This window comes from Diadema setosum, chromosome 18, assembly GCF_964275005.1.
Source record: "Diadema setosum chromosome 18, eeDiaSeto1, whole genome shotgun sequence".
Taxonomy (NCBI): Eukaryota; Metazoa; Echinodermata; class Echinoidea; order Diadematoida; family Diadematidae; genus Diadema; species Diadema setosum.
The window spans coordinates 24100986-24123199 of NC_092702.1; the positions used below are offsets into that span (position 1 = coordinate 24100986).

Consider the following 22214-nt stretch of genomic DNA (forward strand, 5'->3'; position numbering starts at 1 on the left):
CCAACAACACCACCACCAACCACTACCATGGGACTTCTCATTCAGTCTGACATTCGTCTGGGTGGAAGCAGGGAGGTGAGATCCTCTCATCTCCCTGGTGGAAGCGTGGCAATTGGCGATGAAGCACTCATGGCTGGTTTCATAAATGGTTTCATGATCATGACAGACGCTGGTCATAATATGTCATGCACAGGATGATGACAAAGTGAGCATCAAGGACCATGCAGCTCAACATGAATTTTACATCATTCATCTCACTCGCCTGTCCTTCAATTTCACCCAGGGACACATGTGCCAATGATAAGCACCAAACATCACAGATTTACTGCGAACAAAAATATTTTTTTCTCTGTAAGCTCAAGGAAAACATATTGACCTTAACCTTCATCGGCACATTTGCCAATTGTCACATTAGGTATAAGTGCTCTCTTTGTTGATTTGCTAAGCTATCTGAAAATTAGATTGCATATTCCCCCCACTCCCTATTTTGCTGTCATGGTTTTCCTAGCATTTGGAATGAGGAATCATTGCATCTGAGTGGGCTGTTTAATTGAAATTATAAGAAGTAGACCTGGCTTTAAAAGGAAATGCTTTCCAAACATTAAAAAAGAAAAAAAACTTGGCAGGGTGTGATTAAGTGCCCGAGCATATAAAGGGTTCAAGTGTCTTTGAGTTTGAAGTCACCAAATCCCTATTTTGCAATCCCAATTTGCAAAGTATTTTACTTAAAATATTTCGCATATATGCAGTATCTGTTTGATGTTGTGATTGACTACCTATACACATGTGCAAGAAACTAGCGCTGGCTGTATACATATATGCAGTATCTGTTTGATGTTGTGATTGACTACCTATACACATGTGCAAGAAACTAGCGCTGGCTGTATAATTATGCACAGTTGCTCCTCGGCATCATTAATGTATAAACAAAAGCATGCAAACAAACCAGGCGACAACAGTGAATACTTGGAACTTATTTTTTCCATTATTCACAAGCAGTGCAAGTCCTTCTCCAGCAAGTTCCTATTGAAAATGAAAAAGTAAGGTCTATTTGGTCAACCATACTATAGTCTACATATAATGCCCACTTTTTCTCTCTCTCTTTATGAATCTTCATCTTTATCCCTCTTTCTCTCTCCATCTCTCTCCATCTCCATCTCTCTCTGTCCAGAACTTTCTAGTTGTTGGTGGGTGTTTTTTTTTTTTTTGGTTTTGGTTTTGTTTTGTTTTGTTTTGTTTTGTTTTGTTTTGGGTTTTTGGGGGGGCTTTTTTTTGAGGGGGGGGGGGGGGCTAACACTTCAGAGTGAGTAAAATGTCAAACCATCCTCTGAAAAATTTGTAGTATACACACTGGTTTACAGGTTGGTACAGAAAGAGGTAGAAAATAACAACAAAAAGAGTCATCGGCAGAAACAAATTTGGGCAAGTCTTTGTTTGAAGGTCACGTGTGCAGCCCTCTGTGTCTGTACGAGTGTGTGTTTCGCCGTTGGTCCTAGTATAGTACTTCTGTGAGAGTGTTCACTTATGTGTGTGTTGGTGTATGTTGTTTGTGAGGAAGGGTCGAAAGCTGTATGTGAAGACCAATGTCCACAAAGTACAGGGGAGTTCCTTATAAGGAGGACCTAAAAACAATAACAATTCCTTGTCACACCAGGTTCCTCACTACATAAGGGCCTAACAACAAATTTGAGGCCTCCGAAATCCCCTTGTTATAAAAAGGTTTTGTTATATCCAACTTAGTTATTACGGGGTTCCACCAGATCACTTCAGATTCTGCAGACTTACCCTCGCCCGCCATCTCGTCACGCATACAAATTTTAACGTGTGGTCCTTCCCTAGAATTTCTTCATTGCATAGTATATCCAGCTGCAGGGTGTGAGGTGGGGGCAAAGAAAACAGAAAGAAGAACGATGTCATCATATGCACGAATTGGCTCTTTCTGTCTCGTGAAGAATATGGGCATCAACCCCTCATTGAATGTTTGGAAAGATATCAAACTTAATCAGAGAAAATGAGACTGGAAGTGCCAAACTTATTTCTAGATGCATGTTGTTTAACCACACATTCAGGCAATCTAGAGTTTGTTTGTTTTTTAATTTTGGTTTCAGTTGCTTCCATGCAACTTGAAACTGTTGGAAGACATTTTGGTACATCAGAAGCGAATTTCATTAATCAACAATCAAACTTGCACTGGTGTATTGATTACTAAGTTCAGAGTCTGAGCTGCGTTCACACCAAAGACTCTGTTCAGGAGATATCCCACCCACTCTGGTCCCTAACTGATTACCGTTAATGCCCAAGAGTCTACTAATCCTTCTGCACAAATTAATCTTTTGTTGATTTTGTTTAGTCTGTTTTTGCCCTAAAAGACAATGAATTTCAACAGGATTTGTAGAAACTCTGGTCTGAAGTAGAACACAAGATCCAAAAGACACCTAAAAATCACTTACTCCCAAAAAAGTACTCATATCCAAAGAAAAGCAAGGTATGCAATTGATTGATAAATTGTCCTTCATTGATTATTCAGTGTTTTAGTAGTAGCCATGACAAAAAAACAAGTCAGACTCGAACCAACAATTTCCTGCTTACTAGACAGGTGTCTAGTGTCTAGCATTCAACCGACAGCCAGTGCTGGTTTTTATCCCTTATTATAATAAGGGATAAATCCCTTATGCTATAATAGCAGTGAGGGTACGGCATATTCCTTAAAATTAATGAATTCTTGCGTCAAGTTGTTTTTTACTGAAAGTGATAGACAAATTCATTCATTTGAATTTTACAAAAATGCAGATGCAAGCACAACCCACAACCCACAACCCACCTCGTTAAATTTGTCTATTTGAAGCTTTTTGGCCACAAATTTCTTGATGTGGTTGATGGTCGCCTGGGAGGAGATGCGGATGAACTTCTTGCGCAGCGGCCGCAGCTTGTTGGGGCAGTTCTCCAGGACGATCTTGACCTGCTCGTCATTTCGATGGCAGTCATCATCCACGTCCTTGGCGATGTCGTTCTGCATGTCCTCTGAAGTTGAATACATGTACACAAATTGAAATTAATTAGATTTAGTTAGACGGAAAAGGGCACAAACTGCACAGGTGACTTTGATGTGTGGGTAAATGTCAATTGGGGCATGCATGCCAGAGTGAAAAGGTCAAGTTTATCCACTTTATCAGTTTTCAAGAAATGATCAGCATTTGTCCAATGTACAAGAATCCATGCTGGGGGGATGAAAAAATGCAAATAAGGGCAACCCTCATTAAAAAGGGGGGGGGGATTTGTAGACTTCATTAAGATGCTCTTCATAGACTCTGGCTCATGTCGTACTTGGTGGAAAAGGATGGAACATGTATCTGAGAGATTCTCCCTTTAATAGACCCTTTGTGGCCATCAGTGGAAATGAATGGGCAGTGATGATGGCAATCAACTCCCTATTCTAATGACACTGCTCATTCTTTACAAAAGCTGATCAACAACAACAACAAAATACATAGAGAGAAAATGTTGTACTTTATATTCAAACAGATTTATCATCAGTGCTCATAAGATAGTAATATTCCGTTTTGAAAGCTATCGTACATGGCACTGTCCTTTATTAGCAATCAAACAGTTATTACACATGTGTTTCTACAAACAAATAGCCCCCCCCCCTCCCATCCCAGACACATGATATCGTAACATTTACGCATGGCGGACTGCTTCATTTTCCACACATGCCACAGCCCAGACATGCCACTAATTGCCATCAAGCACAAATGAGTCTATGGAGACTCTTCCCCAGATTTTTTTCCCCCTTTTCTTTGGGGGGTGGGGGGTGGTATCAGGGGTGGGGGGGGGGGAAGAGATGGCGAATACACTGTGCTCTCTAGCAGACAACCCCTCGATAAATCGAGTCAGCGCATGATTGATGTCTTAAATTAGGAGTAATAGAGCTCTCTCGTCCCCCAGTGCTACACACTCCTCATTCTCTCCCATCTCTCCCCCCTCTCTCTCTCTCTACCTGCCTCTCTCGCATCCTCTCTTAACATCTCCTCTCTCATCTTCTCCAGAGCAAGTATCCTCGTCACACTCGCTGGACACAAGGTGTGAGCCTGCATACTAACCGAGACAAGTACACTACTGGGTCTGGTAGGGCTTCCGTACACACATGTACACCTTTTTTGAGGGTCTCCTCTTTTTCTTTTTTCTAACCCCACCACCAGCAGAGCGTGTTTAAACTCCTTGAGGTTTGCCACCTCCACATCCACCACCATCTCAAGACGAAGCAAGCATGCCCGGGCCTATTTGGATACTGCAAGCCATTGTGGGTGCATGGGCAGCCTGATGTGGCTTGGCAATGACATCATCATCATCATCATCATCATCTTAAACCGTGTGACAGGCATCATTACATATCGCAAATCGGTATCGCCGTGAAAGATTTGATGGAAAGGGGTGCCCGTGAGCCATCTCATTCTCACTTTCTGCTCTCTACATCTCTACATTATTCACATGATTTTCCCAATGTAACACAGCGAAATAAATTAGAGTAGACTTTTATCGAATTTCATTTTTAATATGTCTGATTTATCAAAAGAAAGAAGCCTCATCACCCTCAAATCTGGTAATTTTTCTTCCTTACACATCAACCCCTTTAATCTTCTCATTCTTCTGGGCATATTATTTTACTTTCATTACATCCTGCAGTACATCCCTGTCCAACTAGAACTTCATCCTCATTTTTCAATAATTTCTTATTTATCAAGTGTAATTCATTCAAAAAAAAAGACCCATTAACCCTCTTTAAACTTCCATCTGATGCCTGTGAAATTGTTTATGAAGCAGTTTAATACCATCAGTAACAGGAGGATTGATAAACTTGTTTGTTTGATAATGAAGTAAGATACAGTGTTAAAGAGGAATGAGTAGCAGTGAATAGTACTTATTAGCTGGCGTCCCATTTCATCCTTCATGGTGGTCGCCGTTAAAACCTCATCTCATCTTCCCTGAATCATTCTCCACCTTTACCATTATCCTCATCAAATATCATTCCATTGTCTCCCATTAGAAAACCTCTCCTTCCCGACCTCCTTTTATTTCCTATTCTTTTTTTACTTTCTGTTAATAGTTCTGTATCACATCACTTAATTTGCAAATGAGTGAATTTTTCCTCTGCAACAAATTAAGGCTATTTAGCAAAAGGGTGGCCATTCTAGAACACTTCCTGATATCATTTTGACGAGATACACACAGCAAAATGGTCTGGAGAAAAAGTCTATTTCCCCCCACAAGCTGGTCTCAGTCCGTATCAAACTACTCAGCATTCCTGGAGTAACAGCCCCGGAATATTCACGACGATGACAAATGGGCCGCACTTGACTTTGGGGGAGAAGTCAGAAAGCCTGCCAGATACTGTTTCACTATTTGATAGACACGGGCCAAGTTCGAAGGAATGTCTCAGAACCCTGGGCTGACTTGAAGTTCGCTGGTAAGTGATCTCGGTGACAGGCCACCAGATCAGTCTGTGTCATCCAAAACTCTTTTATAGTTCTCTGTAGATGACTTTGCTACATGTATTATCTGGCATCTCACAGCTATTTGAGCACTCTAGATGATCTTGATGTCGATGAAAGAGACAGTTTATGGTGGGGCTCTCTTTTTTTAATCTTTATTAAAGCCCTGCTGCATATCTACAGCAAATGATCTATAGTCACACATTGCAATTTTTTTTCTTATATTTGATACAAACGTCATATGTATTCTCATGGGAAGTGCACAAATAAAGTGCAAACTACCATTTGCACCAAACGCCTTTCAGTGGCTTAAAATTTCATGTTAAAAAAGACTCTAAAAGACAAAAAAAATCTAATTTCACTCTTGACACAATGTCCTAAAGAGGTACGTCAGTTAGAATATATGATCTCTGCCAGAATTCAGTCATTTTGTTACTGTGCCAAGGTTTGTTTTAGTTTTTTTTCACATGTTTACTGCCAAGTACTTTATTCAAATTTCAATGCTGATGAAAAAGAGAGTTCATGCTAGATTTTTGTCTTGTACATTTCTTGACAGCCCATGCATATTTAGCATTAAAAAAACCCAGTTAACACACATCGCAAAGTTTCCTAGACAATTAAACTCAACATATATTTTGGATACAGAATCTGTACTGAGGTTTACATTTCAAGTGTTACATTCTTATCTCATCTTATCTCTTTCATTTTTTTTTTCTTCTTTTTTTTGTGGGGGAGGGGAAAGAAGTCTGTGACCTAGATTTGGGAGCTCATAATTACCTAGGTCTGTTCTACTATTCTTCAATAATAAATGTCTCAAGCCTATTCACAGCTGCGACAAGCATTTTTCTGGTGTATGCATATTTGAATCAGGTCTTGTGTGCTTCCTGATGACCTTGAAAATTTGATAATTACAACTGTATGATTGAGCAAGTTCTTTTGAAAAATCTCATATGATTGACTAAAATCAGCCAACCTTTTAGTCTTTATAGTGCCTATGGAAAAATATTGTATAAGAACTAACAACTCCTTATTGAAACACCGTAGTATGAAGACATATCTTTTGAGTTTGCACACTTCATGGATTTTGGATAGATATTCAAGTCCTGTGGATATGTGCAATTTATATATAGCTAAGTCAAAACTGTATGTAGCAGAGGCATTTCTTTTTCATATTTTGTAATGTTTTTGAACAGTGTCTCTTCAAAGTACTTGCAATACCTCATTTCCTCGTATCAACAAAGGGATACATCACACACATGAGACAGCCAAAGAACTCTGAGATTAGAAGGAACAGAATCTATCTGGTTGCTAATCAGGTTGAATCACTACTCCGAGTGCACCGTCCCCAGCAACTCATATTGGCATTTTGACGCTCGATCATTCTCGTCACTGACACTCAAACAAAGGCAATATCCCCGGCAGCGAGGCAATACCATCAGAGTGCATCGTGCCACACGCCTGCACGTGACTCGCACACAGATGCGGACCCAGCCCTCCGCAACCTCTTCGTCATGGCGACGGGAACAGGGGGGAAAACATCTTCATCCACCATCCCCACCACCTATCATCGGATGGGGAAGAAGTTGTTAGCTCTTCATCACAAAATGAGGGAATGCATAATATTCTTTCGGAGAGCCTCCCAATTATCCAGCAAAAATTTGACTTCAAATGGCGCGTGTTCAGGGCTACATTCAATTCAGCACAGCGCAATATCTGCCCATCTCATCGGTCACCATCCCACGGCACAAAAATCAGCCTCAAATGCTGCACAAGATCATACAGCAACTGACACAACACTCGAGCTCTGAGCCAATTACATATCTGGGTAATGGGAGCAGCGGATGAAAACTTGGGATTGCAGTCTATGAAGGTTGTAATGGGTCTCTCTTGTGGAAGGGCATACAAAATCCATCAAATTCAATCAGTACATGAAAGATGCAGGTTAGTATCTAAATGGCAAGTGCGAGATCAAACTTGCCTCCCGGTTCGATAGGGACTGTAACGCTGGGCCTTGCTTAAAGGGCCGATGTCACCTCATTTTATACTCACACTCGCAAAACATATGGGGCACAAATATGTATACTGCAAAACCAGAAATATTCACAAATTTTCGTGATTTGAAGCTGCCACCCTATGTCGTGGCATGAAATTTTAGATAGTTGCCACAGGCATTCAACACTTATAGTAAGGACAGAAACTTTTGCATGCATTTTAATTTCTCAAATCTTGGCTCTCGCAAAATTTGTGATATAAAAATTCCTGATTTAACAGTATGTATTAATGGGATTAAACCTGTCATTTCAAACAATGATGGTAGGTGATGAGTGGAGTGCTGTTACTACCAACAGGTTGTACACATATCATCTTTTGGCTGACAAAACTTTGCAAAATTATATCAATGCTGACATGAAACAACACCAAAACATTTTTTTTTATTACAAAAATCATTGTAAACATGTATCAGAACTCAAATCATTTTTTTTTTTTTATTCAAAATTGAGCAGGGAGTTTTTTTTTTTTTGTTTGTTTTTTTTTTAATATCTGTCAAATGAGATAAGATCTTGTCACCCCAGGGACAATATGCTGCAGGTTGTTGCTATGGTGATGGAATACACAGACAATACATACAGTATGTACCCTTTGAACACACACAAATAAAACATGTACATCAAAATGGTCACCAGCCCGGGAGACAACTTGAGCCAGGGTTCCTCCAATACCCAAACCACTCCTTTAACCCATTGGAGACGAGTGCCAAGAATACTCAGGCAGATATGGGAAATGCATGATATAGCAAAATCACTCTGTCCTCAGTGGGTTAAGAGAATGGGAACAGAGAGCTCTCCTGAATCCCTTCGCCTTATTTCTCGAGAGCAAGATGAGAGCTCGGAGGTGATGGAACGTCTCTTTGTATCACATCGCACGGCAGCACGTTTTAACGCACCCTAGGGTGGAGATAATCATCAGTGTTTGGACAGATATCCGTTTCCAAGCCCCATCTGTGATCCAATCCAAGTACCATGCGAATGCATTTTTCCCCCAGATATCCCAGACACAGCAGGGACTCCATCCCTGCTCCATCCCCACCTCCCAAAAGAGATCAGATCATCCCCTCCTTCCCATTATCCTCCCCCTTCCCATTAGACTCCCTCCACCCCCTTCTTTTCCTTTCCTCTCAGCTGATGTCACTAATACACTTGGTTCACCCAAGGAGGTACTAGCGCCTAGTACCTCCTTGGTTCACCTCAGTGGAAGAAAGGAAGACATGGGGAAAATCGATGAGGAAAAAATGATGGCATGATGATAACAGCTATGGAAAAGACAAGAGACACTACAGACTACACATTGGAGAATCAAAATTTGGGGGTTTGTAAATAGCTTGAATGATCACTACGATTATTTCAAGCATGTGTGTGTGTGTGTGTGTGTGTGTGCGTGTGTGTGTGTGTGATGGTAATTTCTGCTTCTGTTCCCACGTTAACATTGGTCCCGTGTCACGGGGAAAGTCCCACACTGAAGGACTTTCCCCTCCAAAGCCATAGTGTGGACTCTCACTGGGACTTGTCCTCCAGTCCCTGCGTATCAGGTCGGGTCCATACAGGAACAAAATTTGGCAGTCAGAGTGACTTTGGGCCATAATTGATAGCGCTAAGCTGTATTCATCAAATGTGCTCATTGCATGCGCAAAGACTGGTTTCAAGTGGCAGGGCTTGCCTCAAGCCCTGATTGTCCCTGCAGCTCGGGGACAGTCTAGATAGCAGTGTGCACAGTCAGTCGTAAAAACGATTTGCCCTCTGGTGACTATATCCTGTGACACAGGGTAGATCTAATGTGAAAGCGAGGTGCATTTCACATCATAGCACATGCTCCTCTTTGAAGAACAAACCAAAGTGTGTGAAGCAAAGACGTTATGTACATATTGTGAAAAGAGTCAATAAAACCAGCAATAAATGTGAGAAGATACAAGCTAGCAGACTGGGAGGAGAAAACGGATAATCTGAAACTCAGATTTCGAACATGTATCTTTACGATCATTCATCACATTATATGCAGTAGTGCTAGCAGGAGCACAAATGAGTTTATCAGCCAATCACACAAATCTGAACTTTTTTCTTTTTCTTTTTTGTAATCCCTTGTAGGTGAATCGTGACATGATCCCCAGAATTCAGAGCATATTGATAAGACAAGGATAGACAAGAGCCATTGTTTTATCATGATTGGGACTATCAAAGCCAAAATTACGAATCTTTGTGGAGGATGCTGCAGAATTAAAATGACAATTACATGAAATCCTAGCATGACAGGCCTCGAATTACCCGGGAGGCAAAAGGCAATTTGCCGCAATGCCTCTCTCAAAATTACCATGCTTACTGCAACTTTTCCTTGCTGCCCTTAAAAAATTTTGAGAGAGAGTGCCCCTAAAACCAAAAATTGCCTGTCCCTAAAACTGGCAAAATTCGAGGCCTGCATGACCTGTAATCAATCAAAAATTAAAATACTGATAGCACACATAAGATCTCTTTAAAAATATTCTCTCGGGACATTGATTGCTTCCTCCTTTCAAGCTTCTACTCTGATCATGTTACACTTATTTTATATATACATGTTTTAATGTTTTGAGAAAAGAAGTTTGGGGCTAAAAGAAATAGATTACACTTGCTTGCAAGATATTCTGAATGTTTGACCACTGCTGAGAGCATGATTAGCTTAGAAGCTTTAAAGGTGCATAGTCCCGGTAGTGTAGAGGGCGCTGTTGATGATACTGCCTATCACTGTTAGCGTTGATACGAAGATTGCCAAAGTCAAGCTGTCATCAAGAGTAAAGTGCGTAGGTGTTGCTAAGTAACGTTGCCTTTGTTGTCTTCTCTGCGCATCACGCAGTCTGTAGTAATGCCAGGGTGCATGCATATGTGTTTCTTATTATGACATCACAAAAGAAGTTTGCTAAAGCTGTCATCCCCTCAGCCGAATCATGAGCCGAGCTGTGATCGGACCACTGGCTACAGTGGATCGGATTTCTTTGGACTCGGGGAAGTGGGCCACAGCGTAAGTGCTATAGAGGAGTCGGTAGCGTAGGCCTCTATAGGAAACTTGCATCGTGCGCCCGCGTACACATTTGACTAAACCACTGGGACCATGCACCTTTAAAATCAATCACATGATTCCACACATTCTACATACATCAGTAAATTTCATGCATATTGCAGACAAACTGAATCCGATTGTAGATAACGCCACGTTATCAAATTTTAAGCGTGAGGCAGAAGTTAATCCAAGGACTGTAAGCTGACCTGGTTTCTCCTCAGGTTCTGTCTTCCCAAAGGATTCGTAGAATTCTCTTTCCCTCGTTTCTTCACCTGCAGTGGAGAAAGAGAAAAGGAGATTTGCAGTTTTATTGAGATGAGGCAATTCATGTCCTTTGTTTAAACACATGCAACATGTGACTTAAATGGATTACTGTTCACGGCCTGCTCCACAGGGTACGGAGGTGCATATGATTGAATGTCATTGCTGCACGAGAGAAATTCACGCGGCAAACATTTGCAGATGATTGGAAACTTGCGGAGACAAATGGCATGGTGTGTAGGCATAAAAGGGCAGACGTCATGTTTTCATCACATAACATAAGCAGGTGTGTGAGAGCCATAGGTTCGTTACATCCAGAAACAGCTGGGTAGAAAGTTTATGCGTCATTACATTACTATTGGACAATTTCCGAAGGATATCTGCAACCTGATGATACACTGAAACATATATTTTTGTCTCTTTCTTCTTTTCCTTCTTGAAGAGAGATGTTGTTTCTAAGTGAGGTACATTTTTATAGCCATGCCAGGCAAGTCTCAGGCATACATTCTGGTTTTTAGAAACAACTTTAACTTTAGAGTTAGCATAAGATAAGAATGTGTAACTACAACTGCATTTCACCTAAACTGGTCTATTTTGGTCTAAAGCCACTGGACACGTATTCAGTAGCATCCACTCTGAATATAACATGATGAAGAAGAGACAATCTCAAATGTCAGCGGCAATCAATAGTTTCTGAAACAATTCAGCTTCAAAGTGATTATTTCGCTATAAAGAAACCATTACCCTTTCCATTTCCTGAATGACTCCTGAGTGTGTTCCGTGGGGGGAAAAAAAAATGTAGAGTACCTTCTTCCCTTCATTTTGATGAAAAGTTCTATTGTTGGTCAAAAATACCCTTTGTGAAATCTTGCTGAGGTTTCTTGAACCATAGAATACAATTGAGTCCAGATGAGGTAATTTCATGAGAACTACGCATTATTGTACCTTTTACATTGACGGTAGCTGTTTTGAACCTCACCAGTGCATGCAGCATTCTCTGTATTGTTAATGATCTGTGCAATATTCCCGATGAATTATGCCTTTCTGAGCATGGCCATCCATCACACACTGTACAAAGAGTGATGACTTTTTGACTTGAGTAAGGTGATCAATATAACATGCTGGTACCAACATGTATACCAAAGACGTGAATTCACAATAGTGTTTGATATCAGAAATCACCAGCTGTAAATAACGACAAGTCAACATATCATCCATGTCTCAATCAGAAAAAGGAAAAAGGTATTTGAAAGCCACAACAATAGGATTTTAGTAATGTGTAAATTCAGACAACTCAAGTTAAAACTTATCTTCCCCACTTAATAATCTACACAATCTAGATAACAGATAATTTAAGAGTGCTTAAACTGTAAAGAGGGCGACTGTTATCTAAACACAGACATTAAGACAGTTTCTATTAAAAGAAAAAAAAAAATGCAATGCTATGAAATACAATAAGAGACCGAAATAGAGTATGCTAGTTTGGCATTTGTGGGCTTTCGATTTCTGAACAAATCATGAAATACGGCCTACACTCTCATTCCGTGTAGTAATCATCAATACTCAAGAGAGATACAAGTAGGTAATAATGCAATATGAGAACCAAATAGCTCCTTCTTGAAGAATATTGTTTAGTAAAGCAACACCTGACTGTATTACCTTACCAGCAGCAGACTGACTATTACCTCACTTGAAGAAATAAATGAAAGGCTATTCTACAGAAATTTTCGGAAACCAGTAACCAAAACAATTGTATCACATAAAAAGATTTGGTCTATGGGCAATCTACCCAAAACATATTGTGGAATGATTGAATGGAGCAATAGTAGTACAATACATCAGTAAAATCAGACGATCTGTTCAATATCTTTTAATTTTTTCCAAGTTTAATTGCTGTCATCAATAAATTACAAAGACTACAACACTTGGTGATGTCACAGTAGGACAACAATACAAAGAAAATATGAAGAGAATTCCACAAAATTTCATTTCTTATGATTACGTACACATTCCTGTCCTAGCGTTTCGAAAGAGGTAAGTCAAATATTTCTTCATTTGCTACGCGTGCTGCTCTCATGATTTGACGTCACTTCCGCTCCGATTAGCTCATCCACTTCCGCTCCGACTAGCTACGTTGTAGTATAGGAGAGTGATTGCTATTCAATAACACGCAGAAGATGAGGAGTGAAGCAATGCGGACGCTTACAGACCTGATTTTAAGGACGGATTTCGGTGGGTTTTTGACGTAATCAAAAAACAATACACATACCGATTATTGAATGATTATCATAAATTACGGGATTCCTTATATTCTAGTTTTCCACGATTAATAAAGATATTCATGAAGGAAACGTACACCCACTGCTGAAAATGACAACGTCGCGACAGCGGCTGCGTGTAGTTAAGTTGGGATAAATGTCCCTTTACTGGAAACAACAACATGAATATACAATAGTAGGTGTCTAAGTGCATGATTGACTATCATTATCAATAGACTCTTGTTCTGAGTGTCCAAAGAAATGAGAATCTCTCCTATGAGCCCATACTCCGTGCTGCCAAGAAGTTACCCGCTCTGTTGCAGATGTTATCAAATTGCTTTGACAAAAGACAACACTTCCGTTTTTAAAAAGTATGCATTGTTCCACTCCTCTAACACCTCTCTGTTCTGATTATCAAAAAAATAAATTAATTAATCAATTAAAAATCCTGTAGGCAGTGTCAAACTGCATCTTTTCCTTGTATACCCGTGCATACATATCTTGCTTTGCTTTCTGTTATAAATGCAAAATAAAGCGAAGCTTTGGAATATAATCTTCTTCTTTTTTTTCTCTCCTTTTTTGCTCTGGTGCTTTCTGTACACACTGCCTACACACCTTTTTGTGCCCTTTAGACCTGAACATCTCAACCGGCAAACAAAGAAATGTTTCCAATACCTGATCATGCATGGATGAGACCAAAATGTTATTGCAGACACTTCACACTTTATTGACAATACCTTCTCTTTGTCCTGGGTGATGCTTTAACACCTCACCTCAAATGTCACAGACAACTAGGCCTGGGGTCTTGTCGCACTTGATTTTCAATCTTACAAGGACAATGTGCCTGGGGCATCATCCATTTATGTAAGATTTACCCTCATTCCAGTCACATTTTATTACCTCCGCCAAGGGAGGAGGTTATGTTTTCGTTACCGTTGGTTTGTGTGTTCGTTTGTTCGTTCTTTCGTTTGTTAGTTTGTCCGTGTGCAAAATAACTCAAAAAGTAGTTAACGGATTGGGATGAAACTTGCAGGAAAGGTTGAGAATGACACAAGTAACAAACGGTTAACTTTTGGTAGTGATCCGAGAATTTTTGGGGAATTTATGGAGGATTTTTGATATTTTGGCAGGTAGGGTCAATGAACTTGGGAGTGCAGGCTGTGCGTATTTGAGGCTTGCATGCGCGCACTAAAGTGCGTGCTCTAGTTTCTGCTAGGACGAGGCGCGCCGTGCAGCTGAGGGTTTATGACGTAACAAAGGCTTCTATATTGAGTAATCGGGCGACTTTCAGCACACAATGCTATATACGTGTGGGTGGAAATCACTACATCTCTATGGAAGAACAAGATCAGTGGTGGAAATGAGCTGCATGCTTGGCGGAGGTCTGCGCTCTCAGAGTGCTTCTCTGGTTTTTTGAAATGATTGTATGTACATTTCCCATGTTTGTTTTTTTGCCTTAATTCCTTTTCATACAGAACACATGATCAAACAGCTTTTCTGTGGGTGCTAATATAGGGTTATTTCACTTCTGTGGCTTCTCAAATGCACTCTTAATGAATAATGATAGCATTAAAGTGGATCCTTTCACAAATATACATCTATAGGCCTGTATACTTACTTTTCTGTAGATTTGGAACCAATTTGTAGACAATGTCCTGCATTGTCCGGTCAAATCTGAAACAGGAAACAAGAAAGGAGAAGATGTTTACATCCAGAGGTTAAAATGTAACTTCACTTAGAAATACACTGTATACACTGTATTTGTAAGAATAAAGTCTTGGGGCATATCTTGTACACATAAGTGACAAGTTAGAAGTTTGAGCAAACACAGAGGAATTCTTTCTTCCATATGTACATTGTAAACCACAATAGTAGTACATCACCATCATGAATATATCTGCCACTCAGAAACTAAATCAAATGTGATACGGTTATTTTGAAATTATTCATTCTTTTTCAAACAATGATTTTTTTTTGAAGTTTTCTATTACAATGAATGTTAACCTATTGCTGAGAGATGTTAACTAATGTGAAATCCCCCTCTTCATCACTCATGCCATGCAGCATGTAAACACCCCCAAAGATAATTGGACAGACGAGAGAGGGAGATGCATACAAAATGAGAGGAGTATATACTGGGTACGATGATGATGGGACTGTAGCAGCACCGAGTATGCTGTTTGTTGAAGAGTTATGTGCGAGCTGGGGCAATGTTGTAGTCAATGCGGGTACCCCCCCCCCCCACCCCATCTTACCCCAGCCCCCCTCTTTTTCTAGCTAACTTTTCCCGTTTTCTCCCCTTTCTAATTCTGCATGCAAGGCATGCTTGAGCAGACCAGACATTATGATTGTTGTAGCATGAGGACCAACATGGGAATCATGTATTCACACCGCATACAGTCGGTTTGAGAAAGAAAGAAAGGATTTCAGATAGCTCAGTTCACAGTCCCAACTGTCACAGAGCTGCTGTGTGTTGTGCATCTTTCTCTTTTTTCACTGCACGCACATAATAAAGTCAAACAGTACAGAAAAAACACAAAAACAACCTTGCCACCACCTCACTCCACACAAACTTCACAGCATGGTATATCACAGTATGGTGTGCTTTATGGCAATCTTGATCTAAAGTCACCGCCCTAATAACATGACTCATTTTCACCCATCACCTTCGTCCCAACTCTAATACATACACTCCTCACACATACAGGCTGGCCAGACGGCGATCTTAATTACTGCAGTCAAGGCACATGCTTGAGTAACCTTTGGGTGTATTTGAAAATTAGGACTGTTACCACATGTGCATGATGATTTTGTGTGGATTTGATATCAAAAATAAACAAGAATAAAGGATGTGGGGAATTCAACTCCCCCCCCCCCCTTTCAAAAAAGAAATTTACTGCTTTTAGTGAAGAAAATAACAAAGAACAATTCCCCTCCCCAATTGTGTGTTGCCATTATCATTGGCAACTGATACCCCTTTCATAAACTCATCCTCCTATTATCCGCATAAGAATAATGCGGACAATTCAATAAAAAATGCGTTCACAAACTCTGAAAATAATCCGCATTATTTTTACGAGCGCCCGTCCTGGAAAAGGCGGATAATCGTCATGGTGACTGCACACGTCCCTCCTGCGGGAAAGACAGGTGACGTTTGACCGCACCCCGGCAATTATCCGCATTATTTGGGTTTGCGTTCATAAACTCAAAATCTGGTCCCGATGCTGCTATTATGCGGATAATAGAAGGGTCGAAATAATGCGCATTATTCTATCCCCGCTCCGATTTTACGACCAAATGTTGCGGATCCGCATTATTGAGTTAATGAAAGGGGTATTACTTGTGTATGCGCCCAATGGAATTTTGGGATGGTATGGGCTGGGGAAGGACAACAGACAATAAAATGCATGTATACTATGAGCTTGATGCTCAAATGTGTAGAAAGGTTACATGAAGGTATGTCCGAATTCCAACCAATAATCAATCATGTCAAGATTATGCTACACCAAAATAGTTGTCAAAGTTAATTTTTTCCCCAAGCTTTCAACTTCTGTCCCATATTGAATGCTTGTTTGTTTGTTTGAGTGTTTTGACAAGTAAGCAGCCATTCATGGTACCTGCTCTACTGTAAGTTTTGGTTGTTAAAAAGGTATATACAGTTCTGGTCGAGGTGAGGATTTAGCTTTTAACGTTTTGCGAGATATTCAGAAACCACTCTATGAGATGTCAAAGAGCATGCAATTCTAAGGGGTATCAAAAGTTTAATTGATGAAAATCGGTTTTGAAATGGCTAAGATATCCAAAAACAAGGTGAAACAAAGAGATCCTGATAAAAGGCGTGGCCTGTCGCCTTTTATTATTACCTCCGCCAAGGGAGGAGGTTATGTTTTCGTTACCGTTGGTTTGTGTGTTTGTTCATTAGTTAGTTAGTTAGTTTGTCCGTGTGCAAAATAACTCAAAAAGTAGTAAACGGATTGGGATGAAACTTGTAAGTAAGGTTGAGAATGACACAAGTAACAAACGTTTAACTTTTGGTAGTGATCCAAGAATTTTTGGGGAATTTATGAAGGATTTTTGATATTTTGGCAGGTAGGGTCAATGAACTTGGGAGTTCAGGCTGCGCGTATTTGAGGTTTGCATGCGCGCACTAAAGTGCGTGCTCTAATTTCTGCTAGGGCGAGGCGCGCCGTGCAGCTGAGGGTTTATGACATAACAAAGGCTTCATATTGGGAAATCGGGCGACTTTCAGCACACTATAAACACTTTCAGCATGCTATAAGTATGTACGTATGGGTGGAAATCACTGATATCTCTATGGAATAACAAGATCAATGGTGGAAATGAGCTGCATGCTTGGCGGAGGTCTGCGCTCTCAGAGTGCTTCTCAAGTTATAACTTTTTTGGATATGTCAGCCATTTGAAAACCAATTTTCATCAAATAAATGTTGAATCCTTCTTAAAATTGCATGCTCTTTCATATTTCATATGAGGTTTCTCATTATCTCACTTAGGAATGTTCAAAACATGAATCCCCATCTCAACCAGCACTGTACAGTCCCTTTAGAGGCAAGTGGGCGAGTAGGTTTCTGGCACAGTGATGTCCATTACTATCAACCTATGAACGTTAATATTTCCTGACAACAAAACCTACGCAATATGTATTGATTTAATTAATGGGAGTTTCAGAGCTCACCTATTCTACCACATGTAGGACCTACTCTTTAAATACACATGCCTAACCTTAGGAAATGAACCTGAAATTTTGATAAGGGTATTAATACACACCAGTACCACTGTGAATACTTAATACTCATTTAATAAGCATATCACAAGGAAGAATTGTGTCTTTTCCAACTCGATTGCACCTGCTATGTTGAGAACGACAGAAACTGACCCCTTGTTTTCCCCCAAGGGCTGAGGAACCCAGTGGAAATATTGACAGAAGTGACGCAGATCAGAGGTGCAACGAGAGTTCACAGGGGCGGGCTGCAGCAGCAGTAGCTTTGCAGACACTCCGCTGCACTTAGCTGCCAAACCGAATGTTATTTTCCTTTCACCACCCCCCCCCCCCCCCCACACACACACACACACATGCCTCCGGATAGTCAACATTCCAAGTAAAAATAGGTGCTGCTCACACAGTGAACATGCAGCAATACATATAATAACATGCACATAAACACACACACACACAAACACATGCACAGAAATTGTACACAAACTCACACAAAATGTTATAAACAGAAAATAATTCAAATGCACTTGTATACATATCTCTTAACATGCATGTGCAGTGTAATTACACGTACTGTTCATACACAAATACTGTACATACAACTGTACACATATGCCACACATGGTATTGACTTTAAGATCACAGAATTTGAAAGTAGCACTAGCACAAAGCTATATGTCATGTATGAATTTGCGCATTTTGATTTTGATATATTGTGAGGACACTACTCCTTTTCCAATAGGAACACCATTTCCTCTGGCTGCAACTGATAACATCTTCCTCTACAAGGAAATCACTTCTCATGGCAGCCTTTCTTTCCATCATGGAGTCTGCACAAACAAATATCATTTGTTAAAGTGACTGTACAGCACTGGTTGAGGTGGGGATTCATGTTTTGAACATTCCTTAGTGAGATAATGAAAAACCTCTCATGAAATATGAAAGAGCATGTAATTTTAAGAAGGATTCAACGTTTATTTGATGAAAATTGGTTTTCAAATGGCTGAGATATCCAAAAAAAGTGCTAATAATAAAAGGCGACATGCCACAACTTTATTAGGATCTCTTTGTTTCACCTTGTTTTTGGATATCTCAGCCATTTCAAAACCGATTTTCATCGAATAAACTTTTGATACCCCTTAGAACTGCATGCTCTTTGACATCTCATAGAGTGGTTTCTGAATATCTCGCAAAACGTTAAAAGCTAAATCCTCACCTCGACCAGAACTGTACATACCCTTTAAACAGATGCTTTTTTTTCACTTTTATTTTATTATTTTTTTTATATGACTTTATTTCTCAGGGTGGTCGAGGTGGCCATCACATCAGAGGGTTGGAGGTCGGGTAGGATATGGGGTTTATCATCTCCAGCTTTCCTCATCTTCTGCTAGAGAGAACAGGACAGTTTAATTCATTCTCTTCCTAGCCGCAGATCATCTGGATGATCTCCACAAGAAAAGTTTTGATTTGTTTACATTCATTTTGTTTCTGTCACTCCAGAGAAGCACTACACAAGTATCCTATTAAAGGGAAGATAAACCCCAAGAGCAATGTGGATTGAGTGAAAGCAGCAACATTAGTGGAACACATCAGTGAAAGTTTGAAGAAAATCGGACAATCGATGCAAAAGTTATGAATTTTTAAAGTTTGGTCTTGGAACCGCTGGATGAGGAGACTACTAGAGGATATGACGTATGAGTGGACAACAATACAAAGAAAATATAAAGGAAATTCAACAAAAATTCACTTTTCTAGAATCGTGAAAGAGCAATGGACTAACCTCTTTCAGAAAGCAGGGGGAATAATTGCTACCCTTAACATATGTCAATATCAAGTTGATGGAATTTGTAATTTTCATGAAAAATGGATTTTTGTAGAATTTTCTTTATATTTGCTTGGTATTGTTGTCCACTCATACGTCATAACCTCTAGTAGTCTCCTCATCCAGCGGTTCCAATACCAAAACTTTAAAAATTCATTACTTTTGCATCGATTGTCCGATTTTCTTCAAACTTTCACTGATGTGTTCTACTAATGTTGCTGCTTTCACTCAATCCACATTGCTCTTGGGGTTTATCTTCCCTTTAAAGGACAAGTTCACCTTCATTAACATAGGGATTGAGAGAATGTAGCAATATTAGTAGAACACATCATTGAAAGTTTGAGGAAAATCGGACAATCCGTTCAAAAGTTATGAATTTTTGAAGTTTTTGTGCAGTTACCGCTGGATGAGAAGACTACTGCAGTGTATGATGTCACATGCGTACAACAGCATAAGGAAAATATAAAGAGAATTTCACAAAATTTCATTTTTTGAAAAAAGTACATATTCCCTTGACTCGTTACTGGTATATGTTATGGGTAATATTATTCCCATTGCCTTTAGAAAGAGGCAAGTCAAGTGCTCTTTTATTATGTGAAAAAAAGTGAAAATATGTTGAATTTTCTTTACATCTTCTTTATACTGTTGTACTCCTCACCCTTTCCTCACCCAGCTGTTCTAACACAAAAATTTTAAAAATTCATAACTTTGCATCGATTGTCCAATTTTCCTCAAACTTTCACTGATGTGTTCTACTAATATTGCTGCATTCTCTCAATCCTTATGTTAATGAAGGTGAACTTGTCCTTTAATTGTCACTTTCGCTCATGGCGAAGGCCAATTTCATACAGAATCAAAACAAAAAATCCAGTGTAGTAATTTTCTGAAACATTAATGCCTGCCTATTAACATGTCACATAGGGTGTTAAAAATGCTATACTAAAACCTGAAAGTTGTAAATGCAACGTGAGATAGATTTTCCCTCAGACAGACATCGTAAACTCCACAATCCATCAGATTGTCAGTGGCTGACATGTCATGAAAAAAAAAAAAAAAAAAAAGAGAGAGAGATCATACATGTGGGTGTGGCCTACGGCAGAGCAAATGATGCTATTGGACAGGCGGTGGCTGTCAATCATAGCCAGTGGATTAATGGCTATTGACACTGCCACTACCTGCTCCGCCCACAAACGTGCAGTCGGAGCTTTTATACTGTTTGCTCACACTGTTTCTTAGGGGATTTACTAATACAAGGGTAATTGAAAGGCTATTAAAGCACAGATCGGTCAGTCATTTCCCACCATTCAATGGTGATTGCCAATCATATTTTGGGGCTCTAAAAGAGGAAAAATGAAGGTAACTTGATTCTGTGCACCTGTTCACAACTTTGCTATCATCATTAAATATGCCTAGTTATATTAAAATGGTTTATTTGGAAAAGAAATTGTGATATCTCCTTATCTAACACTTTATTGGGAATTTTTTATACAGTACATGAAGGATGTTTTGTGATACATCTGACCTACACATATGCATCAAATGTGATAACTTGAAATTTTTTTTTAAAATCACTGCTCCCAATGGTAAACAGTACCTTTAATATCTAAAATCTACTAGAATGTTTCGCCCTGCAATATTACATAAAATTGACCCCTCTCCCCTCCCTCTTCCCCCCCCCCCGAAAAAAATTGGGTCAGTCATTTTCTAAAGTCTTAAGTACATTAATATAAAAAAGAAAATATATACATAGCTTTGCTTTTCGGGCGTTATCATGACTTTTGTAACTGAAATGACTGTGCCATCAACTGGTTTGTTATGCCTTCTTGTACTTGAATATTGTCACGTACACTGTACGGATTAAATCACTTGCAGAGACTACAAAGAGAAGCTGAACTTGCTACAATCACCGAAGGTTTCACTTTAAAGGTATTGTTTACCATCAGGAGCACAGACTTAGAAAATGTTCAAGTTATCACATTTGATGCATATAAAAAATCAGGTGTATCACAAAACATCCAACCTTATAAGAATTTTGCTATGAAGCCTAAAATATAAGGAAATAATTATCACTATTTTTCTCAATAAACTGTAAGTGTACATGATTTATTCTAGAAACGAATTTACTATAACTATTGTTCACATATTTGTATATTTAACAATACTTAAAGGACAAGTCCACCTTCATATACATAAGGATTGAGAGAATGCAGCAATATTAGTAGAACACATCAGTGAAGGTTTGAGGAAAATTGAACAATCCGTTCAAAAGTTATGAATTTTTAAAGTATCTGCGCAGTCACTGCTGGATAAGAAGACTACTACAGTGTATGATGTCACATGCGTACAACGATATAAGGAAAATAAGAAGAGAATTTCACAAAACTTTACTTTTTGAATAAAGTGCAAATTTCTTTGACTTGTAACTGATGTATGTTAAGGGTAATATTATTCCCCCTGCCTTCTGAAAGAGAGAAGTCGAGTGCTATTTTGTTACGCGAAAAAAATTGAAATATGTTAAATTTTCTTTATTCTTTCTTTCTAACGTTGTACACATGTGACATCAC

The 22214-nt window shown here is 39.4% G+C and overlaps 1 protein-coding gene across 1 annotated transcript in view; it reads right to left on the reverse strand.

Moving 5' to 3' along the window:
* The window catches only part of LOC140242075 (polycomb group RING finger protein 3-like), a 122664-nt gene that overhangs the window by 18054 nt on the left and 82396 nt on the right, over nt 1-22214 (reverse strand). The window contains exons 4-7 of the mRNA XM_072321835.1: nt 14712-14767; nt 10781-10846; nt 2822-3021; nt 1786-1866 (exon numbers count right to left, since the gene is read on the reverse strand). Of these exons, the coding sequence (XP_072177936.1) occupies nt 1786-1866; nt 2822-3021; nt 10781-10846; nt 14712-14767 (403 nt within the window). The remainder of the gene's footprint in view (nt 1-1785; nt 1867-2821; nt 3022-10780; nt 10847-14711; nt 14768-22214) is intronic.